The following is a 17730-nucleotide window of genomic DNA, read 5'->3' as shown; positions in this document are numbered from 1 at the left end:
TTTGGTTCGAAAAATGTTGATCATTATCATGTTGTTGTAGGAACCATTCACAAAACTGAACTCTGCGGGAGAAGTCTTCAGGCAGTAGCGCTTGGACACAATGAACGTGAAAGGGATTAAATTGATTCTCGCGCAATATTGTCCATATTTTTGTTTGACTTAATCCGACCTGCCCTGCAACAACTCGAGTACTTGTTGTTGGATCTCCTTCGATGAGATTTAAAATTTGTTCTTCCCTATGAACATTTTCAGGTCTCCTTCCTCTTCCTGCCTGCCCTCCACGATGTTCCCGTAAATCGCCAGTATCCCTAGCCCGTTGAATAAGATTTATGAAACTTCTGGGTGTAGGATGATTCCGTAAAGGAAAGCGGTCTGCGTATAATACCGAAGCAGTAGCAGCACTTTGAAGACACTCTCCATAAATAAGCAACATATCCACAAGTTCATTGTTTTCATAACGATGTGCCATTTTTAGGATTTGCAAATTAAAAATTAACAACAATAAACCAAAAGTGTCTAATACTAACTGATTGGTACAATGCGTTATCGATAATACAAAAATTCGAGCAAAAACTAAACATAAACAGACGATGAAAAACAAACCCATATTCACTTTTTTTATTTTGTATGTCCCTTGTTTTTGAGTGTATCGAAAAAAGTTATTTGAAAAAAATGTATATTTTGCCGAGTTCTATACACAATTAAAAAAAAAGTATCAACTTAAAAATCACCCTGTATAAGCATTTACATCATGTAGTTCCATCAATGAAAAAACAAGTCCTTTTGATACTTAAAACCAAACTAGGTTTTGGCCAACCTCTGTGCAGCCATAGAACCCCTCAGTGAAGACCTCAATTCATAAACAGACACCTTCGTGTCAACGCATAAAAGTTTATTTCAATTGAAATGAACTAAATACTATTGTGTGTAATATTTTAACTCTTCTAGGAGAATTTTATGTTTTACAGAAGCTTTACCTCAATGTCGAAACAACACACATGTTAACCTGCTGGCAATGAAAGCTGATCAGCATTCTTTAAAATAAAAGTGGGACAAAGAAACATGAAAAACAAACTGTAAATTTAGTGAATTAATTCACAAATTTATAAGAACCAGAATTATGTTCAGTAAATAAATTATATTTACGCTAAATATTTTATTACGAGTAAGCATTTTTGGTGTATTTCAGCGACAAGAAATGAAGGCACACACGCGTGTGTTTCTTCAATGTTATTTATGTATTCATCTAATAAAGCCAATGACCAAAATATGCTGTTCAAGTCAAAATATAACATAGAAACACATAAAAAAATGCAATAAAAAAGTATCAATAAAATTATGTATGTCTAAAATTACTCGAAGATATCAATGGAACTAAAAATAACACACAACACACGACATATAAAACAATTAGGTTAGAGGAGGTCAGAAAAGTTAGACTGGAGGTACTGCTTAAACGAATAAAAGGCATTTTTAGTACTCCTTCATCTTGGCTTAAGTTCTTAGCAGAGAGAGGCAACACACTGGACACTGTATTTCTTAGAAAGATGTGCCATTACGGGATCTGTAATACCATGGGGCCATTCTTCCTGGTATAGGGTGAGTTAATATTTATAATGGTCATAAATTTTTCAGGAATCTTCCTAGTAGTTGGAGGCACATTTTTAAAGTATCAAGTTTAAGAAAATTCGTTAAATTTCAAAATAATTTAAAGTTGATAAAAATTTAAGAAAAAAGTAATTTAAATATTTTGCTTTTAATGTTACCTTTTAGTAAAGCCTGAAATGCTGTTCCGGGATTATTTTGGTAGATCATTGCGGGAATGTTTTGAAACTAAAACAGGATGTTCTGTGCATGTTCAAAATATCTTCGTGTTATTATGGTTGTGTCATAAGTTTTTAGTTTATGTAATTGTAAAATTTTTTCCGGAATATTTAAATAGGTTTTTTAATTAATTTTATAGTTTATAATCTACCTTTTATTTTTTATACTTTATATTTTGCCATTGATTTTGATATTAGTAATTTACTTGACTGTTTTATATCTTATACGTGTATGTGTTATAGGTTATTAGCTACTTTCTATATTTTATAATATATATTTTACCTGATTTTATTACTAAAAACTCGCTTACTGAGGTATACTTATTTTCCGTACATATCATATTATACTTTATCTTAAAAACCCTCGGTCCGAATTAGTAAAAAGCTCTATTCTATACAGAGCCAAAAAGATAAAGGCATAATCATTTGCCTTTGGAAATTAAATCAATTACTTCTTTTCCTCGATTTCATAATGCTTTGAAGGCGTACTTTCTGGAAAAAGCCTTGTACGCAGTGGAGAATTTTTTTCTAGGATAACTTTTTGGGTATCACACACACACTGGCTCTTTTTATATCTTAAAATAGAGAATATATTAGTTTTTTTTGTAGTAAATGAATTTCACTTTCATTCTGTATTTAATTAATTTACTGTTATTAACTGTTGTGTTTATTTTTATTGACATTTTATACATCATGATGACATGATGTATATTGACCATCAGGTACATTGTTTTTGTACAGTTTGCATGTATTTATTTTGTTTGTATATTTATTTTTATTTTTTTTATTTTGTATGTTTTGTTTTGTTTTTATATATTTTTTTTATTAGCTTTGTCCACAAAATTTTGTAATTTTTTGACAATAAAGCATATGATTGATTGATATCTTGTTAACCTATATTTTGAGTATAAGTGGATAAGTGTATACATCCTTTGTTGAAAAAAATTAATATTTTTTCAAACAATAAAGCTTTTTTTAACCTGACTTTTTAAGACTCTAGAAAGATTACCGTTTCTTTCAGAAGTTGCCAAATAAGTAGGAATATTATATAAATATACGGCCAAGAAGCCACTGGACCCAATAAATACAAATCAATTCTAATAATATTCTAAAGAGGTTCTTTTATTTTATTACGTTCTGAGTACTGAGAATATTCCAAAATAATGTCGCGTAATAGAGCCCATAAATTAAATAGGCTGAGAAAAGTTAATTAAAAAAAAAAAAAATAGCACTCAAATCACAACAGAAGAGAATATGTTTGTCGGGATACTCCGCAGTCGGAAAGCAAAAAATAGTAAATTAAGTGTTTCTGTTTCATTCCATCCTCAGGAGGAGGCAAACAACACTAAGAAAACTAAACTAAAAACTAAAGAAAAGAAGCAATACATAGCTAATGGAGAAAGTATATTCATGGTTTTCTAATTACAATCGTTAGATTTTAGATCATGACTCATTTACCTATAAAAATCAAGAACCGATATTCACCAAAAAAAAAAAACAAAATGTTGGCTCACCATGCATGGACTCGCGACAAGCGGTATGTACGCTCCCTAATACGAAAAGTCACTTGTGACATATGTCACTCCTGCATGACATAAGCATGAATATAAATAAACAAAACACAAAAAAGATATAAAAAATATATTTTTCATTTTTTTTTTCAAATTCTTGGCATCTATTTACATTTTAAAAAAATGGTTAAAACGTTGACTCTCAAAGTAAAAACAAAAAATGGCCAAAAAATAGTAAACAGCCTTACTACTGAAAATACAATAAAAGATCTAAAACATACTTTAAGTACAGTATCTAACATTTCTGCTGATTACCTTCAAGTACTTTATGGTTTCCCACCAACCGTTATGGATATTAGCGAGGATGATGTAAAATTAGGTAAGCATATGCAATTATCCTCCACAATCGGGCTCTTTGGGGGGACTATAAGAAATTTCCTCTTATGATTCATTATAAATGCATCACTTGCTGTTCTCAATATCTCTTAAAGTGTATCTTTTTTGATCTGTTAATTAAACCATACTCTCTAAGTTTTAAGTATTGATGAAGTATTCATTTGATTTTCGAATGATGTAACTGTCCTAAACATCAACTAATTACTGCTCACTTGTGATATAGGCCAATCATTAGAAAATGCCAAATATTTCAGATAAAATCATTAGAAGCCTTAATCAAAAAATTCTAGACACCAAAAACTTTCTTTAGTGAATTCCTGATGCCTCATTCACCCTATTATAGACATAGCATACATGTTTTTAGATGTGTTTATTTGAGAGTTGTAATGTGATCTTGGCTGTTTCAGAAATTTGTGTATTGATTGGTTTTTTCCAGATTCCTGGAATGCATAATTTCTTTCATATTGAGTTTTAGGTGCATCGTAGATCTGTTTATTCAAATTCAAAAAGTGCTTTATTGTCATAAAAAATAAATTTTGTTGACAAAGCATAATATAATAAAAACCTAAGTAGTACATACATAAATATTAAGACCACATACATAAATACATCATAAAATAGATTAAAATTTACTATACAAAACATATCTAAATCATATACTTAATGATTCATCATGGTTTTTAAAGATAAGGGAACATGTCTCCAGTATGAAAAGGGATGTAAGAGTTAAAATTCTTTGAGTCATGAACTGCTTTTTTTTGAAGAACAAAAACTAAGTTTAGTAAGCCCTGATTAGTAACACCGCAGAAGGGTATACCAGACCCAAGGTGAGACTCAAATAATGAGAAGCAAACTGTCTGGGCTAGTTGTTGACCCAATTCCTCCCTTACCACTTGCACAGCAAAACATCCTGATCAGAGCTTGCTTCCTAATGATAATATTTTATTTTACTTTTATTCAAATGTTGCATTAGGACATGTTTTCAGTGTCCAGTATGATTGACTTATACTGGCAAAAGTGCACCTGGTATTCTTCCAACATTTCTCAATGATCCAGAAGTGTTTTTGTTCTGATTATAGAGTTCTTTCTTATTCATTTAGATTGGTTGGAATGTAAAAAATTAGTTTCTGAAAGAAAATTTCCACATATAATTTGTTCTAATATTGTTTTTGCTCTTTTAAATTTTTTTGGATGTTCTGACCTACAAGAAAGAATCGAGTTTATTAGGTGATTTTTCTGGTACAATACACACTTATATATTAGTTCAAAAAAATACATGCTCCAAAGTTAAAATTACTAAGTATCATATTACCTATTAATAAAAGTTACAACAAAGCAGTTTACCATACAAATCAGTTGTTTGCTCAATTGCCACAATACAAACATCAATTGGTCACAATCAGCATTGGTTGAAGCCAACTCTTCAAAACTAGTTTTATTAAATAAATGCCTTAAAACTTTTTATTATCAACATTATTTACTTCTACAATTCAAGGATACTTAGAGTTACATTTAGCTATTTCCGTTTGCACTTCACATTTTTTTAAACAGTCACATCTGACAAATCCTTGCTCTCCAAATTAATGTTTGTTAGTGGCCATCCACATACTACATTATTCTTGTGGAACATTTTTAATGGAAAATACATTGGAGTTGCATTTAGCAATAGTATTATACTGATGCAGGATTCTACTTTCTGCTACAATTTGACAGTCATTATCTTCAGTAACATATTACAGCAATCATATTCCTTGAATCACCTTTACCTATAAGCATGAATTGATTTAACACTAATTCTTTTCCCCATGACAATAATCCTAATAAACAAAATTAATTAAAAAACTCAGTTCTGGTTAGGAATAGTAACATTTGTATCCTTTTGAAATATAGGTATTTCTTTTCACTACTCATCTTCATTCACTTTTACAGCAGTATCAACTTCTATTTTTTTATTTGGTCCTCTGGCTGGAAACTGTGGTGTGACGCTCAAATTACGAGACAGTTTTACCACTAACCAAAACTCTTTATTTTACTCTCAATACCTGTTTCACTAACAATGTTTGCATCTTCGGGAGGAGATTAAAACTGACAATCTGATTGACAGTTCTAATTGTAAATTGTCTTGTAAGTTCTTTATTTACCTGATACAAAAAATTAAATTAAATGGTTTATTGTTATGAAAGGACTTCAATATTAAAAAAGTCAAGTCTATTACTTATTTAAATACAATTAGTTTAATGATTCACATCTTGAACAGATGTGATACTTTAAGTCCCATTTTATATTTAGTTTTATTACAGAGAATAGTGGATTAGCAACAGGAGACACCCTTATATTACAAGAATTATCTACAGCTTCAAAGACACCAAACAATAAACCCACAGCTGCCTCAGAAACTGAAGCAACTACCAAAGAATCTGATGAATTACCTGGTCTATTATTAAAACAAGTTGTACCTGCTGACAACTCTTGCCTGTTCACCAGCATACACTTTGTATTAAATGGAAAAATAGATGACAGTGGAGAGGCGGCACCATCATTAAGAAAACTAGTGGCGGAATTAATTAGGAATGACAAAGTCAATTTCGATGAAGCAATTTTAGGAAAATCCGTTGATCAATACTGTACCTGGATTCAAAACGACTCGTCTTGGGGTGGCGCTATTGAATTGGCAATTTTAAGTAATTACTATGGTATTGAAATTGCTGTAGTAGACACTACTAATGCTATTGTAAATAGATTTGGGGAGGACCAGAATTACCCAGTTCGAGTTCTTCTGATGTTTGATGGAATCCATTATGATCCTTTATATTTGGAACCTGCTGATGTAAGTAAAGATTTAGACCTGAATAGGCTAGAATTAAATTAATATTTTCCTTGTAATATAAAGGTAGTTGATAGGACAAGTTGTGTGTGTATAGTCCTGTAAGTACATGTATTATAGATAGAAATTGTATGTATAGCTTTTCTAAGCTATACATTGACTATAGATATTATATTAATATAGATATTAATTATCGAAGCCGAAAATCTGGTATTATATCCATATCAACTCAGATGACATAGGAGAAGGTTCTTAAAATTACTTTAAATGCCTAAAAGGAGTAAAACATACTCCAAAAGCCTGAACAGATTAAAAATAACAAACCAAGGAACAGTTGAAGCACTTGAAATGGTTCTCAATATCTGAAGGGTATGGTATTGTAAACTGTAAAGGAGATAAAAAGTATCCTAAAATACCGGAAGAAATAAGAAATGGCTTGAAACAGAATTTACCTTCAAGTTACTGGAAAAGTAATAGTGTAAAATTAAAAATATCAAAATTAAATTTAAACAAAAATAGTGGAGGTTTTAATTTAAACATCCATGTACTTATGTTTACATTTTTAACTAATAGCGCAAACAAAACTTAAATTGATATTCATACATAGACTATGTCTGACTGAAATAAGCAAAATAAGCTAAAACCTTTACCAGATTAGGCAAATGTGGAAAATAGCTTATTAAAAAGTGCTTATTTGTCTATACTGGAATTAATGTTAAATTACTGTGTGGGATACAATAAGTAAAACGAACATTTTCAACTATTATAAAAAAGTTTTGAAGTCTCACTCCACATATATTTAAGTAAATATAAGATAAGGGAGGTTGTACATCTTCAGGGGTTGAAAGCTGGAGTACAGGAAAGGGAAAAAAAGAATTTTCTGCCTTTTTCCTAAATATGCATGAATGTAGGTTAGGTTTAATGTGAGCGGTTGAGGGATGGCTCCGCGCGACTCACTGGTTTATTTAGATTCCACCTCTTGAGAAGTTCTGATAGTCTAATGGAGGAAGCGTTTTTAATCTTTTGCTTAAGGTGAATCATTCATAAGAATGATATTCCTTTTGTAAGGTTCGATGTCCATATTAAATTTATTAGATTGGTAGGTATGATACAGGGAAATGTTACTTTCCTTTATCATGCCTATGACTAGCTCCGTCGGCTCTCTAATTTGTCGTTTGATGCCCGATACAGCCTATATGTGGTGCTCAAATCCTCTTAGATCCAAGGGAGTAAGGCCCAATAGGACCGTCGTTATTATACTAAAGACGCGTAGCTAATAGGCAGGCCAGTCTTTGAAGGCGGTCCAGTTTTGTTCCAGCAAGTTCTTGATCCATAGGTTTTAAGATTTGTATGTACAGTCAGAACATCTGTTTTGATTTTATTTTCTAGCATTTCCAGGCGGCAGTTTTTGCGTTCTTGTTAAGCGTCAAGATGCCAGTTCCAGAGTAGCGTTTTATCCAGGGAAATCCAACGATATTTCGTTCCCTCGTAAATATCCCCCACAGTCGATTCCCATGCTCGGAACCATCATAAACGACCCTTATAAAAAAATAGGCACCAAATCTCGAAAGAACACGCATCAGAAAACCGGCAAAAGCCGATGTTGCTGGGCCGGAGAAAGCCAGTACATGATATGATGTTCCCTTGTAAATACCCTTGAGATGATCTGAGCTTCTTCTAGTGAATAGCGCAATTAACATATATTTTTATATTTGTGCGGGTCCTAATTATACCCTCTGGTAACCCTGATTTTACTTCCCCTTGTAGGGAGAATAACTACCTTCTTTCCTCCAGCATTGCTTTAATCGATATCACGGATGTGTTGTCTGATACTTCTTGGCAGAGCTGATTCATAAAAACATGTTGAATATTCCCTCTCTGTCCTAAGATTGCAGCAGCCATTTCCTTGTCACGGAGCGATCTGCTGAATGATCTGGCAACAAGATTGTTGAGAGAATTTGTTGATTTATTATTCGTTGTTAAGATTGACGATTTGAAGTCGTAAAGAGAGTGTGCGAGAAATTAGGTCAGACTTGTCGGTCTGAATTATTTTGCCTCGGTTGTTGGCCTCGGCTTTGGGTATACATCTCTACTTAATAAAATGAAGCAGATGGATTGACTTGGACTGATATCCTATTTAATTTCTTTGTAAACTGTACTTCTGAAGATGAACACATATCCGTTGAAACAAAATTTTTATCTTATCTCAAAATTCTACACTATAAAAGACCGAAATGCAACCAAAAAATGTAATTTGGTTTCCGGTACAGAAAGGTATATTTTTTGGAGGGTAGGACTGCTGTTAATTTTATTGCTTACTTATTTTCTTTATCCTTATCTTGTAAAATCTAAATGATAAAGTAAATATCTCGTTTTTTAGTTAGGACATCTAAATAGGATACCTAAATTGGCTATGAAATTTCAGCATAATGTATTTTTTCAGAACTATATTTGAATTTAAATGCTAATTATAATGATTCAGGTACTTAAACTAAATAAACCGAATAAATAAACGTAATATAACTCTATTAAAAATTAATTTCCTCTTTGCGTTAGGGCGGAAAAATTCAAACAATGTTTGAATCCTCAGACGACCGAATTTTATGCGAAGCGAAAACTTTAGCCCAAGAAGCAAAATCTAGTAGACAGTTCACGGACGTCAATAAGTTTACCCTTAAGTGCCTGGTGTGTAATATTATGATGAAAGGACAGACAGAAGCTCAGTCGCACGCGCAGCAAACCGGACACGCCAATTTCGGAGAAGTTTGATAAAGAAAACAATACTATTTTGTAGAAGTAATATACTATGGTTGCCTTTTAAGTACTACTTTTAGAATGAAAGCGTTTCAATTGTTGCATGACGTTGAATAGCGGGGATGAATAGGTTATAAGATACATATTGTGGTAATTTTTATTCTTGTCTGATTAGATCGTGATTTGAAATAAATTGTGGCTTTATTTATTTGTTTTTTTTTTTCAACATTTATTAGGTTTTCAATAACAGCATACCAATCTAAAATATGATGCAGCTTGAAAGTTAAAAAGAAATGTTACTTTTGAAAACTGCCAAGGGGATAATGCTCTCGGTACTTCTTCACATGGTCTTGCATTGCCTCTCTTTGCTTCCTGTAATGGATAAACTGTATATACTTCAAGCATGTACAAACTATAGTTGCTGTCAACCTGAGTGCCATAATCCGGACGTTTAAAAATGTTTATGTGCCGTAAACATGTATCAATATAAATACAAATATCAATATTTTCTACTGAACATAGCTCACATACATAACTCAACAACAAACATTTTCTTTTCTTTAAAAAATAGATTTACTTTTTTTCTCTTTGCAATAATGCAAATGTACATATATAATTTTAATCACCACTTGTAAAAATCTTTACCGGATTAATATTCAGACTTTCGATGCAAGTGAATCTTAAGTGAAGTTAATTTAAAATCTTTGATTATTTCGGTATCAAGAATTTTATTTTATATTTAGAATTCTTTTGTTACAAATGGGTACATTCCGTAAATTTATTCTTTAAAAAAGGGAAAAACAAAACATTCAGAATATTTAATTTTTTCTGGTTATTAGTTTGGTAAAGATTTTTAAAAATTTGAAATAATTTATTTATTCAATTATTGTTAAAAGTAACTCTTAGGATTCAAGAATTTTTTTTCGTTTAAAATTAGCTTATTAGATACCTTGGGTTGTAGTCCAGAAAAAATATTAGTACATGTTAAGTTCCTATAAAAATTTAACGTCCGCATTATTCCCCACAGATCAAAGAAAATAGGTTATCGTTAACCAACTATACTATTTATGATTTACAGATATTTTAGCTCGTACAGCATATAAAAATTATAATATATTAAGTATCTGATTTGTATGTAACCCAATAGGTCCACTCAAAATTTACCTTATATGCGGCGGTAAAAACTTATAAACATCTTCATACATCTCGGTCCATTTTGGTTTAGGTTTTTTTTCTCCTGCACCAAACGCGATCATAACATCCTTTTTGGTCTGTTCAACGAGTTGCTTTTCCTTATCTTCACTCCATAACCCTTTATTCTCCAGGTAATATCTAAACTTTTTAGTTGGATAGTCGTTGGCAGCCCACTCTGCCACTTCTTTTGGTGACCGATATGCTGAGCTATCGTCTGAAGTTGAATGATCTCCTACCCTAAAATAAATGAATTTTATAAGTATTAAATATTTAGATGACATCTATCCTTTGTGAGGTGCTTTAATATTATTTGTCTTCAAGTTCATCCTATTGGTTTTATGGACAGCGTCATGCAAGCAGAAACGACGACTGCAGCAAATTAAAGGTGATTGGAACCAAATTGTTTTTTCATCCAAATACTAGAACGCATGAGCTGCAATTTTGTTATAATGGTTTCAAAGTTTAGTTGTTGATCGAACAAACTTTCAATATTATTAGTGAAAAGCTTGATGAGTGCTGACGAAAATGAGAGCCCTGAGTTTTGGGAAATTTATTTACGTTTTTTTCAAAGTGCCAAGCATCGGTACATTTTTATTCTTTTTCTCTATGATTTTATGCCTCCATCACCATTTTAAATCATCCATTAATTTAAGAGTGCGAGGATATTTTGGATAAATTGAGATCCCGGACACAGTAGAGAGAAGGAATTTATATTTAGCCGACTTTCCTTTCATGTTTACATCTTATAATACAAAAATAATAACGAAAGTACGAACAAAATCGTCCTGGAATATACGTATCCACGTAAACATAACCCGGGAATAATATGGTTTTTTTCATTTACAATTCTTGGAAAGTTTGTGTGATAATCCAGGAATATTGCAATACATTGTAACGATCTTAACAACAGCCGCTAATACCAGCTGTTCTTCGGCATTCGGAAATTCTCCCATTGTCTAGACTCGAAGGTTCTTGTAGTACCTTAGTGGTCTAGCGTTGGACTTGGACTAGACCACTAACAGTTTCTAGTGGACTGTATCCTTCGCCTCTAGGAGTTCAGTTCAAGTCTGAATATTATTGCAACTTTTAAATGGAAATAAATAAAGTATAAAAACAGTTTCTAGTAGTTTAAAGTCGTGTTTAATTTGTACATGTGTAATAATTATGCTATAAATTAGCTGACTATTTTTGTGTATCAGATATTTTGATTCATACCTAAACGAAGAGAAAAAATGCTATAATATTTTATCCAATACGCCATATTTTCCACGGATATCAGATAAGGTCTTTTGGGTGTAGTTTGAATAAAAGCAATTTTCGTACGCACGCTCTAACATACCTTAATTTTATTGATTTAAATAAGCTCTAAAATAATAGGTACTACTGAAAATAAACACATATCAATTCTAATCATACTCTTAGAAGATTTTGAGAAAGATAATGTATATCCAAAAATAATCTTGCCTTGATTTTTAATGTATAAAAAATTAAATTGGTTTAGTCTTAAAGCTATGGGATCTTTGCTGTGGTGGTTTTTTCCCAAAGATATATTATCGATTATAAACACAATTCTAATTATTTTATACGTGAAAAGTGATGTTTTAAAATATGAATATGCAAAAAATTCTATTGTCTATTCCTTACCTACTCTATTTGTAAGACTTACCTATAAGTTAATGCTTCAATTAACACAGGCTTATTTGCTTTAAGAGCATACTCCCTAGCGAATTGAGTGGCTTTATAAACGGCTAGAACATCATTCCCATCCACCCTTAGAGTATGAATTCCATAAGCCGGTCCCCTGCCGGCAATACCGTCTCCCCGGTATTGTTCATCCACTGGGGTTGATATTGCGTAACCATTGTTTCTATATTAGAAAAATATAATGTTATATAGTAAATAATAAATAATTTTAAATAAATCAGAGGTAGTATACATAAACTATTTGTTTTAATAAAGGAGACTAACTGACGATGTTAACAGGCTACTTACTTTACTACTATCATTAAGAGTTTTTTGGTACAATTTTATAAAAACGTCTCGTTTTTATTTAAAGTCTTATTACTTATTAATGGCAAGGGATTTACCGGCAAAAAAATATCACAGGACAATCTAACGTAGCGGAGAAATTGAAAGCGGCATGCGCGTCTCCTTCTGAGGCAGTTCCATCACCGAAGTAGCAAATTACGACTTTGTTACTTCCTACAATAAAAAAGATATGATGGATTAATTGAGGATTTAATGGAGTAGGTGTTTTAGAATTTTAAAAATAATGTACAAGTCTGGTCAATTGAGGTCTTGGGTGCGAAAATCAATACATTAACTTGCAACAAAAAATTTAAGTCACAAGTTAAAAAGAGAACGATAGTGTTTCTTTTAGTTCTTAAAGTTCGACCCAACAAATTGCACGTAGAGAACTTAATTTGCGTTTGCCTATGATTTTCTTTCCAATATGAATGCGTGGGTATTTCGAATTATAATTTTCAAATTGAATATAATATGAACAATACCTTTTAAAGCATAAGCTGATCCGACGGCTTGGGGCAATTGTGTGGCCAGAGGACTTGAAATGGTGACGAAATTCAGCTCCCTGCTTCCGTAGTGCACGGGCATCTGTTTGCCCCTACCCAAATCGTCAATGTTTCCGTAACATTGATCTATAAAATAATTGTATATATATAATTTTATCTTCTGGAACCTTTTGAAATGTTTCTCGCACAATATTCAAGAAACATTTGTATGTTATCACGACGTGTTTTGCAATTAACCTCTGATGTTCCTCTTTTATGTTATTATATTTTCAGCAATCGTTACGTAATCATTTTGATAGGACTTCAAGTATTACTTTCAGGCATTTATGAGAAACTATGGTTTTCGCCCCTCGATAACAAGATCGCCGGGGTGAGACGTGTCTCACTTTTTTACAAATAATATATTACATGATGCGGAAGGGCGAAGGCGGTCATTTCCACAGTCATTTTCACTCTATGGAACCTTCATTGAGCTTTCATTTTGTCAATCTCTCTGAAAGGAGCAGATAAACAAGAATGGCACAATTGATTTTCGTCTCGCGGAGTGAAATCAGCTTTCTTCTCAGCCAGCTGGTTTCCATTGTCAAGAGCCAAATTTTTCCTGCGTATTTTATGAAAAACGTTCTTTCTCGTGCTTAGTATCTTTATTACTTTGCTGGGTTGAATGTCCGCATGTTTGTTTTATAAAAAGTAGCGCGAGAAAACTGCAACTCTCTTCCCGTAACATAAAAAAACGAGGCTTTATTCGTTGAAAATCGTTTAGAAATGAAATGCCAATATTAACATCTTACCAATAAACTGAGTGAGAGTAAATCCCCTATACATAAGTACCCCTGCCTCCCTGTATTGCCCATATACCAGATCATCTAATGTTAAGGCTGCGGCGCTGCCAATATGGGTAGCCTCCTCACCATAATTGGTCATATAAAATGATATACGTCCTTGCCTACAAATAACAGAATTGAATTAAATATGTCGTCGGTTTACTGCCAAAACAAGACAAGTAAATTTTTACCATTTATGCGCTTAGTTCATTTTCGTAACCAAAATTTGTATATAAATTTACTGCATAAACCAGATAAGTGTTGACAATGAAAAGGTATTGTAATGATGTAGGCTTGTTCTGGGAATTATTAATTTTGCTCAAAAACAGGGTAAGTGCACATTTAACGCGAAATAAAAATTTTATTTGCAAAAAGGAAATTATTTCTTTTGGAAAAACAGGTTAGCGCTTTTTTACTCTATTTGGTTCAAAAAAATCCCAACTTAATGATTATACAGCAAAAGCTTCTGGAAAGTGGACAGAGCTACAGAGAAGTAGACAGCATGCACAGTGCTATTAAACGGGCTTAGACGTTTGTTCCTGTATTTACAATCCCTGATTGGTTAACAATATTTCGCAAGGCCAGAATAAGAGCATTAAAAAAGAAGCCGTTTGTTGTGCAGGAACTCAAGTTACAAAAGTTTCTTGACTTGGAAAGTCTGTCTAAACTTAAAAATAAGATAATGGAATAAGTCAAAAATGGGAAGGTAAACTGGTTGAATGTTTTCGTTACCGTTCGATTTATGATAATACCACAGAATACCAAGAAATAAACGTTCTCAAGATTTATTAAGGTTGTGCAAACCGGGAGAACTTCCAGATGAATTTCACCCATATTATCAAAATCTACCATTGTTCAACGATGTTCAAGACAATATTCCTGAACCAGCACTTGAAGATAGTGATCCTGAAGATGACATTTAAGATAAAGGTACTTGTAAGATAAGTTACCAAACCTGCCAATAAGTTCAGGCAAAATAGGTTAAGTACACATCTTTTTTTTGTATTATTAACATTTGCTAATAAATTTCTTCCTGATATCTGGCTTAAATTATGTTCGTACTACTACAATCATGTTATATTATCATTTATTTAATGTTTCCGTTTATGTAGTTGTTTTACTGTAGGTTGAAACTTTAAACCCTTATTTACACAAAACTAACAAAATGTTACTTATCTGGTTTTGGCAGTAAGCCGACGATGTATCTAACCCTTTTTTTGGATTGTGATATATGCAATGAAAATAACGTTGGCTAGACATCATGTAGAACTTATGCATTGATCCAAACGAAATCATAACCATGTAAATATACATAGCTCTTACCTTTGAGATTCGTAGAGTATTTTATCCATAACATTCAAAACAACCATAGTCTTATACATTTTGAGCAAAGTCTCTTCTCCTAACTGTGGTTCTTCATCGGGAATAATCACACATCCTTGCCGATCCATAACCCTGAATACTGGAATTGGTGCGTATGAGTCAGTTTCCGTAAACTGGAGTTTTTCGGTCCATGAGGTCTTGGCTCCTGGGAAATTTGGTTCCGTCGAAAATAACCTCTAAAATATTTCATAGATAAGGTATAAATGGTGGATGTTGCCTATTTTCCGTTTGTCCGAACCAGTGGTGGCCGCAGTTTACACGACTTGTGAACCGTGGTTTAAATTCAGTACCTACTGGATAACTGTGAGGGCTTCAGAATTTCACAATGGGAAACAACAAATGTGAATTACATAAAAGGCTTTTGAGACTTAGAAAAGACTTTTAAAAAGTGATGGGGAAAAATGTTCAACTTTCACATTCTTATCCTCATCTTAGTCTGAGTTGTAATCAAGAATAGTAACACAATTATGTTTTTTTTTAATTGAGTAAACTATGCCAGAAAAGGTAATTTCTAGAAGATTGCTCGAATAATTTAGAAATTAAATGATACCGATGTGTTATTTTTTGTCATTTGTCTAAGACAGTAATAAATAAATACCAAATTTTCCATGAATAATTCGAAAGAACATTCCAAAACATTCGAATATTGAAACAAGTTTAATGAAATGTTCTCTAAATAATCTGTGCTATTATGGCTATTGGTCTAATTTCTATAAATCCTACTTAACGACTTTTTAAAGCAAAACAACCTGATAAAATTAAGTTAAAATATGGCCCTCTAACTATAAGCTCACTATCAATGAGGATTTCAAGAGTTCAAAAAGTGTTCAAGAAAGTGCATTATTGTCATTATATGTTCTTTTCTTAATTTATATTATACAAGTATGCCTTTGTACAAGTTTTACTGTAGTTTTTGAGAAGTTATAAAGAATTGTCGGTATCATAATATTGAGATGTGGTCAGCAAAAAGAGTGAAAACTCCAGAGATTCCAAGATGAACAAGATAGAAGATTAACTTTGCACCTGGTCGTCAATACTAAAGAACTTGCTTTTCAGCATAACATTTAAGGTACAATTTGGATCAGGAATGAGCCAAACTCAAAAGGCCACAAGCTCTAATAGCAGTATACTGTAATCCACACAATTAAATTTTCTAGATACGTCACAGAACACCACTGTTGATTCTTCATCCTAACCCATTTCAAAATAAACTTAGAAATCTAGAAGCTTTTCATGTTTGAGACCCGAATTATTTATCATTTATTGGATTGAATAACAGATCCTTGACTTAATGTATATCCTAGAGAAATTTATTAAATATACCACTTTTGAATTTGGTAATCACTAACAAAGACTCGTTGACAGAAGCTGAAAGGGCTGAAGTAACTCTCTAGATTTCTTAGAGGGTAGTTTCAAAAGACTTTAACAGATATTCTCAATATTTCCTTTCAATGCTTTGTCTTTATATGAAACATCTTACACCAGAATAGGGAAAAGTGCTAATTAATGGTAATGACCATCTTACTTTTTATTTTGCTAATTTTTAACTTTCCAGCAACGATAGTTAGGTTAGTTACATTTATTATTGTTTTAAAAACTAGTAGAAAAAATATATTTTTAATATGTGTACTTACACTACTAGATTTTCTAAGTCCATTATTAAAAACGATTTTTTTAAGACCAGGCACTGTTCTTAAAACACTATTTCTAAGAGCCATTACAACACTTATCTTGCACAAATTAAACGTTTTAACCATTCATTGATAACCTACGAAAGTAAAATGTAAAAATGTCTGTCATTTAATCAGCATACAATATCGGCTGTTTGTTACAACCGATGATATGATAAGACTGATAATTCCATATTTTTAAAGTTCATTTGACCTTATTATACGAGGGATCTTTATAATGTATGTTATAATAGCAGAAGCGATGCTGGTTACAGAGAATTTAGGATAAGAATTTATTTGAAGTGATAACAGCAAAAAATAGATATAAACATTTATTTATTTTCTACAACTAAACTATATGCTACTGTACAGGCTGTAGCTCTTTTGTTTTAAACTTTTTAGACCTCACTATTCATAGGAGAGTTAAGCATATAGATTTTTAGTATTTATAGAAAGTCAATGCAGACAGGACCACGCAATTCATTGTTACTCCAACCATCCTTTTCAGCATAAAATGGCAATTTTCAACTCGTACATCCACATATTGACTAATACATCACTTTCATCGTCAGATTATAACGAAGAAGTCAACATTATCAAACCTACAATAATGGTTATGACCCAAACTTTATTGATAAAAAGATTTAAAAAGTTAAAATAAGAAATCTCAGAGAAAGTATCCATTTAACACAAAATACAGTGAGAAAATATATTTGTATCACTTTTTTAAAGAATATTTTCACTAAAAGTATTTCCCAAGCAATTAAAGAACATGTACCTAGTATAAAATTCTCTTTAAAGATAAATAATAATTTAAGCA

The 17730-nt window shown here is 32.0% G+C and overlaps 2 protein-coding genes and 1 long non-coding RNA gene across 4 annotated transcripts; 1 reads left to right on the top strand and 2 right to left on the bottom strand.

The window, feature by feature from the left end:
- The first annotated feature begins 3416 nt into the window (after window positions 1–3416).
- On the top strand, window positions 3417–9516 carry LOC126746032 (ubiquitin thioesterase OTU1). Its single transcript, XM_050454112.1, has 3 exons — window positions 3417–3713; window positions 6031–6557; window positions 9111–9516. The coding sequence occupies exons 1-3, from the start codon at window positions 3518–3520 to the stop codon at window positions 9321–9323; spliced, it is 936 nt and encodes a 311-aa protein (XP_050310069.1). The 5' UTR covers window positions 3417–3517; the 3' UTR covers window positions 9324–9516.
- LOC126746054 (uncharacterized) lies at window positions 3450–6035 on the bottom strand. The gene is made up of 2 exons (XR_007663780.1): window positions 5043–6035; window positions 3450–4931 (listed from the first exon to the last, which is right to left on the bottom strand). It is a non-coding gene; the product is annotated as an uncharacterized LOC126746054 (long non-coding RNA).
- Window positions 9509–17091, bottom strand: LOC126746012 (2-oxoisovalerate dehydrogenase subunit alpha, mitochondrial). Of its 2 annotated transcripts, none has more exons than XM_050454111.1 (8): window positions 16875–17091; window positions 15181–15416; window positions 13825–13979; window positions 13013–13159; window positions 12590–12704; window positions 12169–12369; window positions 10473–10739; window positions 9509–9694 (listed from the first exon to the last, which is right to left on the bottom strand). In XM_050454111.1, the coding sequence occupies exons 1-8, from the start codon at window positions 16995–16997 to the stop codon at window positions 9649–9651; spliced, it is 1290 nt and encodes a 429-aa protein (XP_050310068.1). In that variant the 5' UTR covers window positions 16998–17091; the 3' UTR covers window positions 9509–9648. The 2 variants fall into 2 exon arrangements, with proteins under 2 accessions (XP_050310068.1, XP_050310060.1); XM_050454103.1 differs by having other exon boundaries at window positions 9509–9680; window positions 16875–17089.
- Between the last annotated feature and the right edge of the window lie 639 nt (window positions 17092–17730).

Source organism: Anthonomus grandis, chromosome 1 (genome assembly GCF_022605725.1).
Source record: "Anthonomus grandis grandis chromosome 1, icAntGran1.3, whole genome shotgun sequence".
NCBI classification, from domain to species: domain Eukaryota; kingdom Metazoa; phylum Arthropoda; class Insecta; order Coleoptera; family Curculionidae; genus Anthonomus; species Anthonomus grandis.
The sequence above is the reverse complement of the archived record's forward strand: the minus strand, read 5'-3'. Positions and strand labels throughout refer to the sequence as shown.

What these genes read in the sequence shown, in the direction of transcription:
- LOC126746032 (XM_050454112.1), top strand. Translation starts at nt 3,518, where the DNA reads ATGGTTAAAACGTTGACTCTCAAAGTAAAAACAAAAAATGGCCAAAAA. An exon ending in CGAGGATGATGTAAAATTAG is followed by an intron (nt 3,714 to 6,030) that starts GTAAGCATATGC and finishes GTTTTATTACAG; the next exon opens with AGAATAGTGGATTAGCAACA. An exon ending in TATATTTGGAACCTGCTGAT is followed by an intron (nt 6,558 to 9,110) that starts GTAAGTAAAGAT and finishes TCTTTGCGTTAG; the next exon opens with GGCGGAAAAATTCAAACAAT.
- LOC126746012 (XM_050454103.1), bottom strand. Translation starts at nt 16,997, where the DNA reads ATGGTTAAAACGTTTAATTTGTGCAAGATAAGTGTTGTAATGGCTCTT. An exon ending in TACTCTCACTCAGTTTATTG is followed by an intron (nt 13,160 to 13,824) that starts GTAAGATGTTAA and finishes ATTATTTTATAG; the next exon opens with ATCAATGTTACGGAAACATT. An exon ending in ATTGAAGCATTAACTTATAG is followed by an intron (nt 10,740 to 12,168) that starts GTAAGTCTTACA and finishes CATTTATTTTAG; the next exon opens with GGTAGGAGATCATTCAACTT.